Source organism: Chelonia mydas, chromosome 13 (genome assembly GCF_015237465.2).
Source record: "Chelonia mydas isolate rCheMyd1 chromosome 13, rCheMyd1.pri.v2, whole genome shotgun sequence".
Classification (NCBI taxonomy): Eukaryota; Metazoa; Chordata; order Testudines; family Cheloniidae; genus Chelonia; species Chelonia mydas.
Window position 1 is genome coordinate 20,350,451 of NC_051253.2, and position 15,275 is coordinate 20,365,725.

Below are 15,275 nucleotides of genomic sequence, written 5' to 3' on the forward strand. Positions count from 1 at the left end.
ATATGCTAAGGCGTTGAACCAATCTCCAACTATTAGGGATCAAGCTGAGACCTTCAATGGGCACAGATTATTCCACATCTGCCTACTGCAGATTTCTTGTACCTTCCTCTGAAGCATTTGGTACTGTCAAGGGATAGGTTACCGGACTAGATGGACCTTGGGTTTGATCCATTCTGGAAATTCCTGTTCTCTTTGAAATGCTATAATAGGTGTGGAAGAGCAGGCCTGCATTGATGCACATTACTGTCTTTGACCCCCTTGTTTGCCCAGGTGGGGCATCTAGGGTCCAGGAGATAGTTCTTAGTGCCCTGCTTTCAACTGCCAAATAATACAGTTGAGTTTTTCAACATATCCTGAAATCACTTGCAAGACTCTCCTAGTATTGAAAATATATTTAATGGCAGTGTTGAAGCCGTGACATGAACAACTATCTGGGCTGCGCAAGAAGAGACAGGGAGTGACTGTGCTATAGACCAAGAAAGCAGGACAAATGATTTCCAATTTGACAGGTTTAGGTTATACAATAGACATTATTTGATATTCTTGAATTACACAATCAGTCACAGTGCTGCTCACAGTACCTCCTGGGATACTTTTAAAGCAAAAGAGTTATTAGAAATCTTTACTTTGCCACTAGCCCAACCCTGCCCCTTTTCCCCATTACGTTTTTCCCTCTTGTTTCCTTATGAAAGGGATTTACACATACCGCAGGAGTCACTCAGGTAGCCAGGTGCATCTCACAAGAAACAGACACATCCGAGATTGTTCTGCAAGGGGAGGCTTCACCATCCCCACAGGGGAGGATTCTACTAGCAACATGACAAGGAATCCTTCCTGTCTTTGACGGGCTCAGTACATTCTTCCTGCATTTCAAAAACACCACCACCAATTGCTTCCTCCCGCCCATCACCACTGAAAAAACATCAAGAATTTGTCTGGCAGAAACAGGCAGCTGAATAAACAGATTCACTTCCAGTGACTATAGATAGAAAAGATTGCAAAAGAATCTAGTATTTAGCACTAATCCTGAATTTCTCCACAGTCCTTTGGCCCTCAGGCTACAGCCTCCGGCACTCTGCACCATCATTTGGAGCTGTGGGTGCACTTCCAGTTGAACTATGTCAAGTTATAGCAAGTGCTGAATTTATGATTAATCATGTAAGTCACTTAGAGACAGTGCAACCAAGGCGATGCTGCCAAGCTCTTCTGAAGCTCACAGATCTGGAATAATAAAATCAAGTGTCCATCAAGCACCATACACAGCATTTCTCAAAGATTTGGAAATACTACATTTCTGATCATAACTACACTTATGACACTGATAATACCTCTTCATTCCAATACTTTCAGAGCTGCTCCATTTACAAATTAAGCCAAGTGACCATCAGAGAGATGCTTAAGACAACAAAATTTGAAACTTTTGTCAAACTGAAGCTCTGGGAGCTATTGGGACTGCAGAGATCAAACAAGCTGCCTTGGAATTTGATTTTTCTAGATTCCTTTTTCAAAGTCTCCCAGATACTGGCTGCCTCCTTCTGGCATTCCCAAAGAGCAGTCATGGTGCACATGTGAAATTCATCCCAATACCTGTAGCCGAGGGAAGAAAGGAAGCTGTTAGTTCATTTAAAACACTACAGATCAGAAAGACCCAAGACAAAACCTTTCTCCCCACTAGAAACTCTCAATTCAATTGGCCCCAACATTTACGTTTGGTGCACTTGTTTGGCATGTGATGTCTATGTGTTCAGCATTGTATAATGCCTCAAGATACAGAAAGTCTTAGTCCTGAATTGCTTATAGTTTAAGGCCCCAATCCTGCAATGAGCTCCTCCAGTGAGAACTCCTATACCTCCTTGAGTTCAGTTGGATTCTGCACAGGCTTATGGCTCTACCTGCACTGAGAGAATATCAAGATCAAAGCCCTAAAGAGAGGCAGAAGCCAGATGCACTGGTAAATCTGAGGGAGACTGACCCAGTCGTGGTTTTTGTTAGTGGAATCATAGTGTTAGAAGGGACCGCAAGGGTGATCTAGTCCAACCCCCTGCCAAAATGCAGGATTAGTTGGATTTGGACCATCCAAGATAGATGGTGACCCAGTCTCCTTTTGAAAACCTCCAATGAAGGAGCTTCCACAACCTCCTTAGGCAGTCTGTTCCATTGTCCTACTCTTCTTACAGGAAGTTTAGTTTTCTACCTCCCTGCTCTGGCATCATTAATCCCCCTTTGTGGGTCTCTCAGAGCTCATTTGCTAAAAACTAAAACCCCAAACTTGTTGAAGTGTTTCTACGATTTTTTTGCAAGCCAATAAAATCTATTGTTTTTCATAAAGTGATGTCCCCCTTCAGTGCTTGGAATTCCAATTCTGAGTCCCTGAAAGTGAAACAGATTAAGAGCAAATGTCTGACTGACTTCATTGCTCTTCTTTGTCCAAGCTGAATGATGGGCACAATGTAATCACAGACTGGGGGTAAGGACACTGGCTCCTGAAAACTTTCAGTTCTCTAATCCGGTGTCTATACAGAATGAAGGAAGAGTCTACATTATTTTTTTTATGTGCCTCAGTTTATTTGCTTGATATTGTACCTGAGTGAAAGGAGTTAAATCAAAGGAGGCTGTTAATGAGGTGTGGGGTGAGGGGAAGAAACAGGAAATTAAACAATGACAAAAATAAGATACGCTAGAGAGAATACCAAGGGTCCTGGATAAAACTATGGAGAATGTATTGGAGAATGCCTCTTCCTGGCTCCAACTAGACCAGCAAGGTTTATTCTTCCTATGCTGGAACCTAGAATCAAAGGGGGTTCTAAAGCCTTAAAGACCCTGGCCTAGGGAGGAAGGAGGGGTGAGCAGGCAGCAGTGGCTGGGGAGGAATCTCTGACAGGGAGAGACAGAGGATGCTCAGGGGCTGTCTGTCGCTCCCAGTGCTGGAGTAGGGAGTTCTGGGCTGAGTGAAACTTACCCAACATTGGGAAGGTTAGTTAAGACCTATATGGGCCTTTTGTTGTTTTACCCCTTCTTTCGGCATACTGTGTGCCTTTGGTGAATGCATAATGCTGTTTTGAAGAAGCTGGTTTTGAGTCACTTTAATTGGCTGCTGTTACTGGCCTCTGGAGGAAAAGGGTTTACAGGGCCCAGATATAACTGACATGTCAATACAGTTGGGAAACTGGGGGCTCCCACCAGGAGATCCAGCCCAAGAATGGTTGGACTGTGGGGTTCCACCCTTTGAGAGAGGTGCAGGAAGCCAAGCCTGTCATCTGAAGGGTGCCCTCAAGAGGAACTGAAAGGGGTCCAAAGTGCATCTCGCCCTGTAACTGTGACAGTGTCATTTGTAGATAGGGTTGCCAACTGTCTAATCGCACAAACCCAAACACCCTTGCCCTACCCCCTGCCCTGCCCAAATGCCCCGCCCTGCCCTGCCCCTTCTACAAGGCCCAGCCCCCACTCACTCCAGCCCCACTCCCTCCATCACTCGCTTTCCCTCACCCTCACTCACTTTCACTGGGCTGGGGCACGGGGTTGGAGTGCAGGAGGGGGCTCCGGGTTGAGCCTGGGGAAGGGGGTTGAGGTGCAGGAGGGGGTGAGGGATGCAGCCTCTGGGAGGGAGTTTGGGTGCGGGAGGGTGCTCAAGGCTGGGGCAGGGGGTTGGAGTGTGGGCAGAGGTGCGGGCTCTAGGAGGGAGTTTGGGGGCAGGGGGTTAGGGTGCGGGAGGGGGTTCAGGGTGCGGACTCTGGGAGGGAGTTTGTGTGTGGGCTGGGGCAGGGGGTTGGGGTGCAGGTTCCGGCCAGGTGGTGCTTACCTTGGGTGGCTCCCGGAAGTGGCAGCATGTCCAGCAGCAGCTCCTAGACTCAGGGGCAGCCAGGCAGCTCTGCGCGGTGCATACTGCCCCTGACTGCAGGCACCGCCCCCGCAGCTCCCATTGGCCGTGGTCCCCGTTCACGGCCAATGGGAGCTGCGGAGTCAGCGCTCGGGGCGGATGCAGCACATGGAGACCCTCTGGCCACACATCCGCCTAGGAGCTGCTGCCAAACATGCTGGCCGTTTCTGGGAGTGGCCTGGAGCCAGGGCAGGTAGGGAGCCTGCCCTCGCCCCACTGCACTGCTGGACTTTTATCAGCCTAAACTCTCCCAGATTGGCTTCAGTAGCCTCTGGGAGATGAAGCCCAATTCCAGGAGACACCCAACCAAACCTGGAGGGTTGGCAACCCTATCTGTCGAAGAGGTGAAGAGAATTTTTCATAACACGTGGGGCCCAATTCTCAGTTACATTATGGCTCCTTTATGCCTCTTGGACAACATAAAGGAGTAGGGGAATGCCCCCCTGAGAAAACCCTCTGTGCAGAGAGCCTCGCAGGCCAGTACAGGGGATCTGTTCTGCAGGTCACTGCAGGTAAATAGGTACATCCACAGTCTCTTGAGCTATTAGACTGACGGTGAATTTTCCTCTGTCATTTTACTGGGTTTGCTGGCCATATTCTTCAAGGAGGGATTTGATGCACACATCTAGCTGTCCCATGTCAATCTGGGAGATTGAGCAGACCATCTGGCTGGGGTCAGCCCCCCAAGCATGGGAAGACATCTTTTTACTTTTGTCCAAACCTTCCTTTCCTGGAGATGACACTATTTCTTCTTGAAGTATGGACATTAGTGCTTTTCTTTTTTACTAGGATTTATGTCAGAACACCAGCTGCATAGAGTTCATTAAATAGAGCCAGTGTGGCAGAATAAATGTCCTGAGATCATAATCAGAAACATTGGTGCCAACCAAGGCAAGCTCTTGTGTTCATTAGAGCGCTGCACTCAGTACCCTGCAACAGCTGAACAGGGAAACACAGCTTGGTCAGGTAGGGGTTAAAAATGCTCTCTCTCTTCAGGCAAAAGATTAAGTGGGGCAGGGGAGAGAGAATGTCAACTTTTAGTGGTGGTTCTACTTTCAGCTGGGTGATCACAATTCTCACAATGCTTCACTCTTCACAGCCTCCATCTGTTCAGCCAGACAGGCTATGATCAAATGACTTGTCAGTGTTGGACTCTGGGGAAATACTGCACAAGCAGAACTGAAAAACAAATGCTGCTGATTTCATACTAGGCTGCCTTCCAAGGCATCAATTATTCTGATCTCCATATCTGTCACTGACCTGTGTACCTCACTCCTGGAGAGAACATGGCACAGGAGGGGCTTGAGAAAACCATCCTCCATCAGCGGAATTGTAGATGGCATAGGGAGAGTTAAGGGTTAAAGGCCAATAACTGCCCAGGATATTCTTTGACAGGAAAGGGGATCATTACTTTTTTCCTTCAATCACAATAGCCCTGGTTGTCTTGCAGGGTTGGCCATTCACCAGGACCTACGCAAGAATCCCTGGTAGTGTGGTCAGGATTCCGCTGCTACATAGCACTGTCCACAGTTCCAGTGTTTTACTGATTTTCTGTATTTGTTTTCAGCCCTGTGCCCTGTAACTTCCTAGAAAATCAGGCTTTATTGCAAATTGGAGCAGAAATCAGTTGTTTCTTTAGAAATGAAACAAACAAACTTTGTTTTTTAAAAACACTGAAAAGCTGGTCAGTAAAACAGTCAAATACAGGCAATTGTTTGCATCCACAAAAAGGTCAGTAGTATGATATGCTGTTGTGTGCTGCCAGGAAGAGATACAGGCTACGATTCACAGCATGATACATAGACTCCTCTGAAAGCCCCTTTAAAGGAACCTGGCCATTTTTTACTGCTAGCGAAGATGCCATTTGTCTTCTGTTCCCAATTCAAACCAGAATCTCTGCCCAGCATTATCAGTCCAGGAGGCTTTTCCTTCTAACCTTGCTGGAAGTTCTAATTTGTACATGGGATTCGCCATTAAGACATTTTTAAAATGGAAAATGTACAAAATTTTATATTTTCAAAATTAAATAGTTTGTTTAATGCCAGATGGACCCAGCACAAAACATTTTGGTTTGTCAAAACAAATTGAAACATTTCATTCAGTTTGACGTTAATCTGTGTCTGTTTGCGTTGCCGTGGTACGTCATGGGAGTTGCAGTTCAGGTGCTCCATGCCCCTTTTCTTCTCTATGGGCTGGGCTCCCTGGCTGGACAAGATCTCCTATGGTTAAGGCTGCATGTCTGTCATGGAAGTCAGGGACTCCGTTACTCTCCGTGACCTCCATGACTTCTGCAGCAGCTGGTGCTGGCTCAGGGGCTGCCCAGCTGGTCAGCCCCTGGGCCATCAGCAGCAGTCTGGGTGTGTGGGAGGGGGCTCAGGGCTGGGGCAGGGAGTTGGGGTGCAGGGCGTCACTTATCTGGAGGGGGTCCCCGGCTCCCACCAGCATGTCCATGTAGCTCCTAGGCCAAGGGGCCACGGGGCTCCGTGCTGACCGGGGCACCGCCCCCGAAGCTCCCATTGGCTGCAGTTCACGGCCAATGGGAGCTGCGCAGCTGGCACTTGTAGCGGGAGCAGCAGGCAGAGCCCCCCTGGCCGCCCCTACCTCTAGGAGCTGCAAGGACACGCGCAGCCAGGTAGGGAGCCTGTGAGCCCCACCAACCCTCCCCTCCCAGCACCAGCAGAGGTCCAGGGCCACGCGCTGCTGCCCACCACCCCCGAGCACCAGCAGGGGTCCCGGCCACCCCCCGATTACATGTGGCAGCCCCGGAATGTCCCCCCAGAGCACTGTGGCCCCACAGCCCAAGTTTTAGTTAGGGGTATATAGTATAAGTCAGGGAGAGGTCATGGGCTGTGAATTTATGTTTACTGACTGTGACCTGTCCATGACTTTTATTAAAAATACCTGTGACTAAAACGTAGCCTCACCCATGATGCACCAGTTCAACACAAAAGCAAGTGTGAAAATATTGGAATTTTCCATGGCATGGAAATTCTGATTTGTGACCAGCTTTACTGGCTTGGGCCTGATATTTCTCCTCCTCAGAGCTGGTCTGCATTAGAAAAGATGCACAGGTTCAACTAGATGGATTTAAAATCAGTCTCGTAAAACTGGCACAAACCTCAAATGTACACACACTTGAAACAGTTTAACCCTTGCCTAAGTTGGTATAGCTTAATTCCACACAAGCTAAAACCCACTTGGATTAAACTGGTTAGCGTGTGTCTACATTAAAGCTCTGCACTAGTTTAAGTAGATCAATTTAAAATTAATGTAGCTAAACCCGTGCAGCGTTACTAATCTATGAATTTCAGATTTGGTTCACACTACAGACCTAGGAAAGTTCATGTGTGCAATGGTGATGGGGAAGATATGTCAGAAAACAAGAGCACATAGGTCAGCTTTACATTACAGCATACACCTGGGAGTGGGGGAGTGTTTACTTCACACCTGGTGGCTGGATCAGGTTATATTATTGTGTAAAGCTGGGGCTGGAGGAAGGGTTACTCCAAAGATCCCCTAGGAAAATAGAAAGGCAGCTTTTTCTCCAGGGTACCTACTCTCTGGAACTCCAATCTGTTCCCTGAACCAACCCAGTAAAGTAAGAGTGTTTAACAAAGGTCTTTCCTCCTTTCTAATCCATTGGGAGGCCCAATGTTAGATTTCAGGACATTCCAATGAAGTGGTTAAAGCCAATAGAAACAGGAGGGCACAGCTCTCACTGACTAGCCAAAGAGGGTGGGGTTTGTGGGGGAGCACTGCTCACTCAATCCAGGGACAAGTGCGGGAGCTCCCCCTCTACTTTTAGCCTAGAGGAAGCTGTGTTCACCCTAATCCACCCCCCTGCACAGCTTCCACCTCCCCTTCCCCGTTACTATGTCCATTGTTACGTTGGTTATAAGGCAGCAGCCCTATCCCAGAAAAAGACCTTGTGAACTCAGTGGTGTCAGCTAAACAGACACCTCACCCCCTATGAAGCTGGAGATACATACATAAATATTGGCTCCTGGATTGCATTACTTCCCTTAGAGCTAGCTTAAATGATCCGTAACCCCTGTTACTTAAATCCGACGCTGACTTGTCTTGTGGCCGTGGCCATGGCCATATCACCTCCCTCCTCTGTGCTTCAGGTACACCTTCTGTAAACTGGGGATAGGGACTCTTCTCTGCATGGGGAAATGGAGTGGAGTGTGAAGCTAAAAGGTCAATGTTTGGGAATCACTCAGATCCCTGGGTAGAAGGTGACAGGAAGAAGAGAGAAGCAATCTGTACCCCTTTCTAAGCAATGCCCCCCTTTGCTCCACACAGCAATAGTGAGGTTGGCTTCTCTCCACCAGGGGCAAATGGATCCTGCACTCAGTGTCAGGGATCCTGCAGAGTGCTGGCAAGAATCTCCACTGGTGCTGGAATTCTGTTGTGTTCTCCTTTCCAATCACTTGGGCTGGTGGGCTTCTCAGCTCAGTCCCGGTATCTTTCTTCCCTGGCAAATTGTTGCCTGTTGCATCTCGTTCCTGTTCCGGTGCAAGGCTAGGAATTCATTTCCATTTTCAGCAGCCCCATCAATCCCACCGCTTGTCCCTTTCACTAACCCCTAACCCTGAGGTGTAAGAGAAATGCCTTCATTTGGATCCTGCCTGTCATTTCCACTCCTCCCCCTTCGCTTTTGATTCCTTATTAGTTCAGATGCTCTTACTCCTCTAATCTTCTTAGCACTCCTCCTTGGGCTCGAAGGTTTACACCTCCCCAGTGCATCTGTCTTTCCCTTGATTGCTTTCTGCATCTCCTTATTCCCCCCGTGGCCTTTTCACTCCTGTGGATTCATTGCTGGGGCTGCTCAGAACCCTCAGCCACCTTCATTTATCTCTGCCAACTTTTCATTTCCTCCTTGTGTCTCCCTTCCCTCACTTGCTTTAGCTCATTCTCTTTTAATCAGACCTTTCCCCGAACATGCTCTGTGGTGAACTCCAGCAACTTTACTATTTTACCCCCTTCCTTGTTTTCCCCTTGGTCCTGATTAGGTTATCACCCCTGGTAACTGAATGGCTCCTCCACCTTTCAAACTCAGCTGTGAAGCTCACCTGCTCATTGAGGGGCCTGAAATCAATGGACTTTCACCAGGAATGAATGGGGCCCTGAGCCTGCAGCAAGGACCCTTGAGTTCAGCTTGCTTTTAGGCTGCTGATACCTGATTAAATGCAGTTTGCAGGCTGGCTCCAACTGCTATTGTGTGCTTAGTCCTCGGCATGGTCTAGCCTGGCAGGATTTGCTTGACACCTTTCTTCCTGTGTGCCTCATGCAGCCCTAAAGGCTAGAGCTATGCTTAGTGGGGGCAGTTATCTCTATCTCCACCTACAGTAGCTGGGTGCAGGAGTCTTCTTCTCCACTGATCTCCTGAGGACAGGGAAAGAGTCATGATCAGGGATTGGCAAACTGTAGCCTTTTTCCCAGCTCCTGCCTGAGGTGGGAAGCAGGAGGGTGAGGAGAGCCGGCTTCTATTTGAAAGAAACCTTTTTTTTTTTTTTTTTTTTGTCAGAGAGAGCAAGTGGGGGCCTGGGAGGCTGAGTGGAAGGTGAGGTTAGAGCACAGTAACCCAGAGGGATGGATTACCTAAATCTTCAAGACCCCCATTCTGTCGCTAAAAATGCACAATAATAATAATACTACCCCAAACTACTCTCCATGGGTTTGTTGGATCATATTAAAGAAGTTCTGTATTAAAATCACAAATGAGTTTGATTCCCCATAGTTTAAATTCCAAGGTATTACTAATTAAGAGGTCTCTTGGTTTTTGGTACTGTTTCTCTCCCTCTATGTGTGAAACTTGCAAGCTGCTAATTGTGTTAGTACATTCTAAGACAGAGTCTGTTCTCAAAGCAATTCACAGAGAGAGAGACTCAAAGCAATACTCTAACAACAGAAACAGCACCCAGAGACTCCCCGCCCTTTTGTTGTATTAACAATTGTGATTAAAATAGAGATAGAGGATGTATGTGGATGGATGCTTGGTGTGGATAATAACTGAATGATCAGGGAGGTGCCAGCCTAAGAATCCAGTCTCCATCGGCTGAAGAAGGCATCAAGTGGAAATAACCAGAGGACCCCCCGGAGGGCAGACTGGAATCCACCCAACAGCCTCAAGAATGGGAGAACCAAAGAACAAGATAACATCTAGCAGCACGGAGCCGTCAGGAATGTGCTATCTGCTGATTGATTCAGCAACAGCATGATGAAGCAATTCCCATAGACTGGCATAGGAAGAAATTCCTATAAAAATAGACTCTAAAAAGTGAGAACTTTGGGGTCTGATTCTGCAAAGCAACTTCCAGGAGCAGCAGATGAGCATCTGCCAAGGCCCTGCTCCCTCCTCATGTCCAGGCCACCTGGCCAGTGGCTTGGCATGAGCAATTCTAAGGCTGGTAACTATGATAACAACCTTGCAGAACCTGTGTGTGTGTGTATGAATGTGTGAATAAATATGAGATTGAATGGAATGTTATAGCTGTAACTAACTGCTTACTATGATTCTTTCTGTATTCACAATAAATGTGGTATTTTGCCTTTTCCCCTTTAATAAGATCCTGCTGGTTTTTAATTTATTGGTATAACAGGTTGCGTCCTCAGCTTTGATTGTGAGTCCTTGGAGGGACTGCTCTGCAGTCTCTGTGGTGCTCTGCTGTCTCGACCTGCGTGACACTGTATGTGTGAGGGTGTGTGTCTGCCTGGGTGTGTGTTCTGCATCTCAGGAGGTTGGGGTGAGCACAGCAGTGTGTGCATTTGCCATGTGTTTGTAGGGAAGAAGGGCCAGAACTGGGGGGTTACTACTCACCCGCAAACAGTGTTCAGCCCCTGCACCTTATCCCTGTTGTCCTCCTCGTAGCTGGCCATGTTTTCCCCCATTTTTAAGACGCAGTCGGAGAAGCCTTGGTAAATGTTTTCACATTTAGTTTCTGTGGCCAGTGACCTGACCAAATACCCTATAAACCAAAAAGGGGATTTATGTAACAGCGTAGCAACCCAGCAAGGTCACCTCCCATAGACTTCCTCACAACTGCTAGCATGGGCTGTGGGAAAGGAGGCCACGTTCTCTGAAGGGCTACATACATGGAAACACCTGCATAAACCAGTGGGCAAACTGGGCGAGCTTACGGCAGCTATTTCATGGGCGCTGCCATCTTGTGCTTCACAGTCTCAGCATAAAACAAGCCTCTTGAGCCCTCATCACTGCAAAGAAACTTGTTTCAACACATGAACCATGTGTAAACAATGCAGTGATATGTGCCGGGGTTTGCAGGCAGCCTGCAGTAGTAGCTATGAAAAGGGGAACTGCTCATATTCATTGTGGTGGGACTTTAGCAGTGAAGCCTAACAATGATGATTTAAATAGCAATGTTGTTAACTCTTTCACTGCTGATCACAGCTGGAAAAAAAAGAGGGAGAATCATATTAGGAAGCTTGGCATAAGCTACAGCAACACCTCATTTTAGTGCTTTAGGTGGGCAGGGCTTGGTTTGTGGGAAGAGCTAGGGAGAGTGCCCTCCCCTACACAGATATCGTTCCATCCCTGGAATAAATGTGAAAAAAAGGAATCATTAACATTCTCTGCTCTGCTGGGAAGGGGACAAATGCACTTTTTAGCCCTTAGTAAACAGAGTCTCTTCTTGTTAAAAATCAGTGGACTCAGTGATGACACAAAGTGGGGATCTGTTCCCATTCCAGCCCCCAGTGAATCCCATTCTGCCCAAAGGGGGGATAGCAAGAAGAATGGCCAAGAATTCAAATCTGCACTGCCCCTTTTTTTGATCCCTGTGGGATATTTCCCAAGCCCTCTGTGCCCAGGATTTCAGGAAGAAGGTTTCTCATGGATGACTACTGAGATAAAGTTTGCAAACAACACAATAACTGGGGGTGTGGTAAATAATAAAGAGGACAGCTCTCTAATACAGAGCAATCTAGATCACTTGGTAAAATGGACGCAAGCAAACAGTATGCATGTGAATATGGCTAAATGTAAAGGTATTCATCTAGGAACAAAAAATGTAGGTCATACTTATAGGATGAGGGAATCTACTCTGAGAGGTCGCGACTGAAAAATATTTGGGGGGGTGTGGTGGATAATCAGCTGAACATGAGCTCCCAGTGTGACACCATGATCAAAAGGACTAATGCAATCCTTAGATGCATAAGAGTACAGAGGTTATTTTACCATTCTTTTTGTTAACTTAACAAATTGAGGATTAAGGGGTGACTTAATTAGTCTAATCTATAAGTACCAATATGAGGAACAAATATTTAATAATGGGCTCTTCTGTCTAGCAGAGAAAGGTCTAACAGGATCCAATGGCTGGAAGTTGTAGCTAGACCAATTCAGACAGGAAATAAGGCACACTTTTAACAGTGAGAGTAACTAACCATTGGGACCATTTACCAAGGTATGTGGTAGATTCTCCATCCCTGACCATTTTTTAATTGATTGGATGTTTTCCTAAAAGCTCTGCTCTGGGAACTCTTTAGGGGAAGTTCTCTGGTCTGTGCTATACAGGAGGTCAGATAATGATCCCAATGGTCCCTTCTGGCCTTGGAATCTAGGATTCATGGGAGCGAAGAGGCTGCTCTGGTGACAGATGCTTAGTTTATTGTGTCTCTATTGTGTGCCCGTCCCTCTGTGACCCGTGAGAGGAGATCCTATTCCTGGCTACCCAACCAGCCGGGCTCAGAGCCAATTGCAGTGCATGCAGAGGGGAATGGCATCCTCCGTGCCCAGTCCCATGGAAAGGGGACTTCCGTGCCCTAGCTCAGAGCGGCTGAAATGCAGCCAGCTCCGCACTCCACGGCAATTGCAACCCACTCACTCCCCCCGCAGGAAGGGCCCGGGGGAGGTTCCCGCCCCCTCTGCTCCCCTGCCCAGGATGGGCTCGGGTTTAAGATGGGAAGGGCCATCGGCTGCCCCCGGAGGTTGGGCCCGTCACATCCAAGGATGAGCTCGGGAAAGCTGCAGCCAGAGTTTGGGCAATGGATGTAACTCGCGGGCCACTCGTCCCCCTATCCCCCTCCCAGGCGGAAGCCGAGGGAAAAGCCGCCCCCGAGGTCATCCTGGGCTGGGGACGCCTCCGGGCTCCGGGCGCGCCGGGGCAGCCCCGCAGCTCAGCGCCAGGGGGCGCCACCCCGTCGGGGCGGTGCCGGCCCCTGGCTCGGCTGCCCCCCAGCGGGACCCTGCCCTATTGCTGGGGGCCCGGTCCCTGCCCTGGCTCCCCCGTGTCTCCTGGGCGACCCGGGCTGCCCGTTCCTTACCTAGCGTGAGGAGCAGCAGCACCGTGCCCAGCCTCTGGCCCATCGCCTCCTCCGGCGGCCTCGCTCCTCAGGGGCTCCGGCGCGGCTCCGTGCCCGGGGTCAGCGGCAGCCCCCCGCTGCCAGGGCAGTTCATGGTCCTGGAGACTCCGCGATCGCTCTTCCCGCTTCCCCGAGCCCCGCCCGGCTCCAGCTGCCTCTCAAGCCCTTTGCATTTCCCCGGGGGTTCTCCCCCTGGCCGCTCGGTCCCTGCAGTGTGGTGCCCCCGCCCCCCAGGGCAGCTTCCAGGGGGTTGGGGTACCCCGCGGGGAGTCCCCTTAACACCTAGCCATGGGAAGCCCCCTTCCTCCTGGTCCTGCAGAGCTGGGCGGCTCAGGCATCTGGAGAGTTCAGCTCCTTCCCCAACCCCTTCTCCTCCCCCAGCTCCCTGCCCCTCCCATAGCCCCGCCATCCCCACACCTGTCTCCGGATGGAGAGGAATAGCCAGAGCCCGTGTGAGCGCTGAGCTCAAGGGATGGGGCGGGGGTGTAGGAAATACTGGGGGGGGGTATTAATAGTCTCACGCACATACGCCCCCCAAAATCGATCCTGGGTGAAGCGCAGGTGGAAGTGGCTTCGTGCAGGTTCTGTAGAGAGGGACTTGGCATCAAAAGACCCTGGAAAGTGCATTAGTTCCCAGCCTTGGGCGTTCTTAACAATCCTCCCCCTTTCTTCTGCCCCTGCCCAGACTGATGTGGCCCCTCCTGGCGTCTCCAGCGGGTGGCATGTTGGGCTCTGGCTTCCAGAGGATGGGCAGCAGGAAACTTCTCTAAAGATCAGCACTGGGAGCCGCCTAAGAATGGTCCAGAGGAGAGACTCAGGAGAAAGGTATTGAATATAGAGGTCTTCTGTGGTCATGCGACCTAGCACTCGGGTATACACCCTTACAAACCTGGTGTAAGGTGTAACCTGGTGTACAAACACCTGGTGGCACACAGAAACACCCCCCATGTACACACATGCTGACACTCCCTTACAAACATACAGATCCCGTCTCTCTCTCACACACACACACACACAAACACTCCCCTACAAACATACAGATCCCATCTCTCTCTCTCTCTCACACACACACAAACACTCCCTTACAAACATACAGACCCCATCACACACACACATTCCCAAGCACACACACACACTCACACTCCCTTACAAACATACAGATCCCATTATGCACACACACTCCCAAACACACGCCCGCACACACAGAAACACCCGAGTCACGCACACCCACCCTACTTCTCCCTCCCATGCAGCCTTCCCCTCACGTTCACAGGTGGGCAAATGGGGCTTCATGCAGATTGTGGAAGGAATTTTTCGAGCCACCAACTGTTGTATGAAAGGAGAAGAGGAGCTCCCTGTAAACATGTGCAAAACCACTTCTGTCCTCCTTCAGATCTTTCCTTAAAACTCTCATTTGCCCTGATGCATACAACATATTTGACAAAAGTTAGGGTGCTGGTGTGCCGAGACCACTGCCTGCCATGCTGACCAGTATTGTAGGTCTCATTGTCCGTACCGCCCTGTCTGTCTGTATCCATCTGATGGCTCTCATTTTAGTCTTATATTGTAAGCTCTTTGGAGCAGGAACTTTTTGTACTGTGCTTGTACAGCACCAAGCACAATGGGATTCTGGCCCATGTTTGCAGCTCCTTGGTTGTACTGCAATACAAATACATAGAAACAGTAATAATTATGAACCGAAGAAATCTGAACACTCAGCAGCAGCAGGGAACTGCCATGTGAGGTTCTCAGTTAAGTATACAGGGCAGCAAAGCCAGAGGCAGGAAAGGGAGCTAGAGGGAGCAGCAGTGATTGAAGCATGGAGGTGGCAAGGGGTATAGGAGACTAAGGGCATGATCCGAAGGGAGTCTAGTGACTTCAACACACTTCAGGTCAGACCCTACTAGAAAAACCATCCGGGCTGATAACCTGCCACCTGATCTAGAATGACCAATGGACACAAGGATCAAACTCCAAACACACTGTGTGACCCAGCGTGCGCAGGCGGTGCCCACTCCAACCTCCACCTGAGGTGGCTTGTCTTTTTTCCTTAGGCTTGGCCACTCTTGGGTAA

The 15,275-nt window shown here is 49.2% G+C and overlaps 3 protein-coding genes across 4 annotated transcripts in view; 2 read left to right on the forward strand and 1 right to left on the reverse strand.

Moving 5' to 3' along the window:
• The window catches only part of SYS1 (SYS1 golgi trafficking protein), a 51,768-nt gene that overhangs the window by 10,307 nt on the left and 26,186 nt on the right, over positions 1-15,275 (forward strand). The window lies entirely within an intron of this gene.
• Positions 1-15,275, forward strand: part of DBNDD2 (dysbindin domain containing 2) — a 55,841-nt gene that overhangs the window by 8,677 nt on the left and 31,889 nt on the right. The window contains exon 1 of one of the 2 annotated variants that reach the window (XM_037915264.2): positions 13,891-14,026. The exons of the other annotated variant lie outside the window; for it this stretch is intronic. The gene's annotated coding sequence lies outside the window, so the exon portion shown is untranslated. Of the gene's footprint in view, positions 1-13,890; positions 14,027-15,275 lie in introns of those variants that run through there. 2 annotated transcript variants of the gene reach the window in all.
• On the reverse strand, positions 673-13,535 carry LOC102945037 (neuritin-like). Its single transcript, XM_037915265.2, has 3 exons — positions 13,163-13,535; positions 10,701-10,848; positions 673-1,587 (listed from the first exon to the last, which is right to left on the reverse strand). The coding sequence occupies exons 1-3, from the start codon at positions 13,203-13,205 to the stop codon at positions 1,362-1,364; spliced, it is 417 nt and encodes a 138-aa protein (XP_037771193.1). The 5' UTR covers positions 13,206-13,535; the 3' UTR covers positions 673-1,361.

Bases quoted from the DNA above. Each gene is read 5' to 3' on its own strand.
- LOC102945037 (XM_037915265.2), bottom strand. From the start codon at position 13,205: ATGGGCCAGAGGCTGGGCACGGTGCTGCTGCTCCTCACGCTAG. The intron at 10,849-13,162 runs GTAAGGAACGGG...TTTGGTTTATAG, and splicing joins GCTGCTGCTCCTCACGCTAG to GGTATTTGGTCAGGTCACTG. The intron at 1,588-10,700 runs GTGAGTAGTAAC...CCTCGGCTACAG, and splicing joins GGGCTGAACACTGTTTGCGG to GTATTGGGATGAATTTCACA.